At 45.8% G+C, this 3,732-nt stretch overlaps 1 protein-coding gene and 1 long non-coding RNA gene across 2 annotated transcripts in view; both read left to right on the top strand.

Annotated features, from left to right (window-relative positions):
* Window positions 1-3,629, top strand: part of RPL7L1 (ribosomal protein L7-like 1) — a 7,174-nt gene extending 3,545 nt beyond the window's left edge. Inside the window, exons 3-4 of the mRNA XM_011960424.1 lie at window positions 2,057-2,220; window positions 3,234-3,629. Coding sequence (XP_011815814.1) covers window positions 2,057-2,220; window positions 3,234-3,375 — 306 coding nt within the window. The 3' untranslated portion in view covers window positions 3,376-3,629. The remainder of the gene's footprint in view (window positions 1-2,056; window positions 2,221-3,233) is intronic.
* Window positions 72-1,491, top strand: LOC105524934. Its single transcript, XR_001003832.1, has 2 exons — window positions 72-579; window positions 747-1,491. It is a non-coding gene; the product is annotated as an uncharacterized LOC105524934 (long non-coding RNA).
* Window positions 3,630-3,732: the final 103 nt, after the last annotated feature.

The following is a 3,732-nucleotide window of genomic DNA, read 5'->3' as shown; positions in this document are numbered from 1 at the left end:
GGAGCTTACAGTGAACCGAGATTGCACTACTGCCCTCCAGCCTGGGCGACTGAGCAAGACTCCGTCTCAAAAAAAAAAATAGTAGTATTCCTCAAACATTGAAACCCAACAAAAACTTGGATTTCATTTCTAACTCTTGCACTATCTTGAGTTAGAAGGTCACCTAAGGCCAGAGTCCTAGCCCCTAAGCTAAGCTAGGACATTGTTTCTGTTTTGTTTTTGGCGATATTTTCCCTGGTGAACATTTACATCCATAAATTTAAATTTCTGATTATGTGAGTGGGGTCTCTTCGGTTCTTTATTAGGAATATTTCCAAGCATTTCAGCTGGAATGTGATTGCAGAACACTTGCTCGTTGGGAGAAGTGGGTATGTGGGAGAATCTCTCCAGCCTCTCCTCAGCCAGGCTGCAGGACTGGTATGTAGCGTGCCAAGTGCTGGTGAAAACCGTGCTTTATTTTCCCACATAGATTTCCAAATCTGAAGTCGGTCCGAGAACTTATTTTGAAACGTGGACAAGCCAAGGTCAAGAATAAGACCATCCCTCTGACAGACAACACAGTGATTGAGGAGCACCTGGGTGAGTGCTACAGCTTAGGATCATCTGGGGCAGAAAGCCAGGGTCTTTGAAGCTTTGATGTGAGATTCAGGTTGTATTCTTGGGGTCCCAAGCGTCTGCCAGAGTGCCCAGCTTAGTATATGCTGGATACATGTTGATAAAGGAATCTGTGCTTTTGTGTTTCTTAGGGAAGTTTGGCGTCATTTGCTTGGAAGACCTCATTCATGAAATTGCCTTCCCAGGGAAGCATTTCCAGGAGATCTCATGGTTCTTGCGCCCTTTCCACCTCTCAGTGGCCCGACATGCTACCAAAAATAGAGTGGGCTTCCTCAAGGAGATGGGCACACCTGGCTATCGGGGTGAACGCATCAATCAGCTTATCCGCCAGCTGAACTAGACCCAGGTGAGGTAGGGCTGAAAATTGCCCTTGGGTTGACTTTTGATGGGCCATACCTTGCCACTTTACAAGTTCTCTTTGCGTTTAGTAGTATTTAAGAGATTATTTAGTAACCTTGAGATTGGGAGGAAAAAGGAGGCTGGTACAAATAGATGGAGACCTGCTGGGATCAGTCAATGCCTGATTAGGACATGGGGCTATGCATAGCCTAAGAGTTATAGGCTTAGAAGATGTCTAGTAACTAAAAACTATTGCTGGCCGGGCGCGGTGGCTCATGCTTGTAATCCCAGCACTTCGGAAGGCCAAGGCAGGCAGACCATGAGGTCAGGAGATTGAGACCATCCTGGCCAACATGGTGAAACCCTGTCTCTACTAAAAATACAAAAATTAGGTGGGTGTGGTGGCGCATGCCTGTAGTCCCAGCTACTCGGGAGGCTGAGGCAGGAGAATCGCTTGAACCTAGGAGGCAGAGATTGCAGTGAGCCAGGATCACGCCACTGCACTCCAGCCTGGGCAACAGAGTAAGACTCCGTCTCAAAAAAAAAAAAAAAAAAAAAAAAAAAAAAGGAGGTATTCGTATTCTGTTACCCAGACTAAGTGCAGTGGCAGGATCATAGCTCATTGCAGCCTTGAATTCCTGGGTTCAAGAGAACCTCCTGCCTCAGCCTCCTGAGTAGCTGGACTATAGGTGAGCCACTGTGTATGTGCTCCTCAGAAGTATTTTCCATCTGGGGTTGGTTGAATCACAGATGCAGAGCACCAAGTGTATATGGTTTATGTCTTCCTTTAGCAAATATTTAACACCTGCAGGCAAATGCTGGCGTTGAGTTTAAGGAAGCTTGTTAGTAAACATTGATTAATATCATGCAAACTAATTTTTTCTTTGTTAATTATTTTTCCCAGTAATTCCCAAGTTTACTCAACTCCACCTTTACTTTGGTTTCTCATTTTTCTCTTATATGAAAATAGAGAATATTGCTTTGCTCTGCATTGTAGAACACGGGGAAATAAGCTCTATCAGTTGTCACTCATGAATTACTGTTCTAAAAGTAAAAATGTATGGAGGCACAAGATGATAATGATGGTCTGTCTTCTCTGTAGCAGAGGAAAGGAAAAGGGCTCAGGTTTAAGCGACTAGAATCATTCCTACATGATTCCTGGCGGCAGAAACGTGACAAGGTGCGTCTCAGACGACTAGAAGTGAAACCTCATGCCTTGGAATTGCCAGATAAACATTCCTTGGCCTTTGTTGTACGCATCGAAAGGTAAGGAACTGGTGTCTTTCTAATTGCATGAGACTAGGGCAAACCGTTGCTTAAGCTTTAGACCCCTTTCTAGGGAGATAATAAGCCCCAGGCCACTCAGCCAAGTCATGCTGGGATGTCAGGGTTGAGCAAAATTTAGTCTGCAATATTTGGAAGACCTTAGACAGATAGACTTGAAAGTAAGTGCTGTGAGGGTAAAGTGCTCACTAGGGAGAGGGGGTTGAGGACACCCTCTCTAAAGCAGGAACTTCTACCTGAGACCTGAAAGATGTGAAAGGCGTTCACCAGTGTTGGGAGACTTTCCAGGCATATGTGCTGAAGTCCTGAGGTGGGGAAAGCAAGGCATCATTCTAGGAACTGAAACCAGGCTGAGTGGATGAAGCATATTCAGTGAAGGGGAGACATTTTTCCTCAGTTAGTGGAACTTTTGCAACCCCCTGCCCACCTCATGTGCAACTCTACTTCTTGCTGTTTCCCTACCCAGTCACCCAAACCAGAAACCTGTGACTTTTGTATATTTTTATGAGCTCTGTCCTTTGTAGCCTTCTACCACTGCTCATATTTTTCCTAAACTATTGAATTAACCTTCCTCCTGGATTTCCTTGCCTCTAGTGTCATACTGTGATCTATCCCATACTCTGCCCTTGGTGATTGTCAGAAAGAAATCTGGTCTTGTCTCTTCTACTTAAAATCTTCAGTAGCCTTTACTGCCCATAAAAGCATATCCAGCTTCCTTAGCTGGACATGCGTAGACCTGCATACCAGCACTCCCTCAACCCCTGAGAAACACACAAGTTCAGGGACTGTCTCTGTGTTTCCATAGCATTCCAGGCATTGCTCCACATCATGAAAGGATCGGTTTTCATAACTGCCTCCCACTAAACTGAGCTCTTTAAGGCATAGTCTCTGTGTCTTACTCCAGATTACCCAGTGTAGTGACCTCGCATGTTGTGCTTGCTAGACTGACATAAACTGGAGGGAGTCTGTCTGACTTCTGTTGCTGTTCATTTCAGGATTGATGGCGTGAGTTTACTGGTGCAGAGAACCATTGCAAGACTTCGCCTAAAGAAAATTTTTAGTGGTGTCTTTGTAAAAGTCACCCCCAACAACCTAAAAATGCTGCGTATAGTGGAACCTTATGTGACCTGGGGGTGAGTGAGGTTTCCATGTGAATTCACATTAGATTTCTATTTGAATGCGTCAGGCTGCACCGGGTATTGCTCTCCAGGGCTCATGTTGCTGTAGAAGGGACATTTTGCGGTGACCACAGCCAGCCTGAAATCAGTGGGTAGCTTTAACAACCATGAGACATGGGGTAGGGAGGGGTCTGAAGAGTACCATAGTAGGGCTGGTGCTGTCGTAGGCTAAGGCTGGGTCAAGCAGAGATCGGTTCTTGGAAGTCTTAAAGCAGAGCTGGCCGGGCGCGGTGGCTCAAGCCTGTAATCCCAGCATTTTGGGAGGCCGAGACGGGCGGATCACGAGGTCAGGAGATCGAGACCATCCTGGCTAACA

This window comes from Colobus angolensis, unplaced genomic scaffold, assembly GCF_000951035.1.
Source record: "Colobus angolensis palliatus isolate OR3802 unplaced genomic scaffold, Cang.pa_1.0 Scaffold51, whole genome shotgun sequence".
Classification (NCBI taxonomy): domain Eukaryota; kingdom Metazoa; phylum Chordata; class Mammalia; order Primates; family Cercopithecidae; genus Colobus; species Colobus angolensis.
Note: the sequence above shows the minus strand (reverse complement) of the source record. Positions and strands in the feature narration are given on the sequence as shown.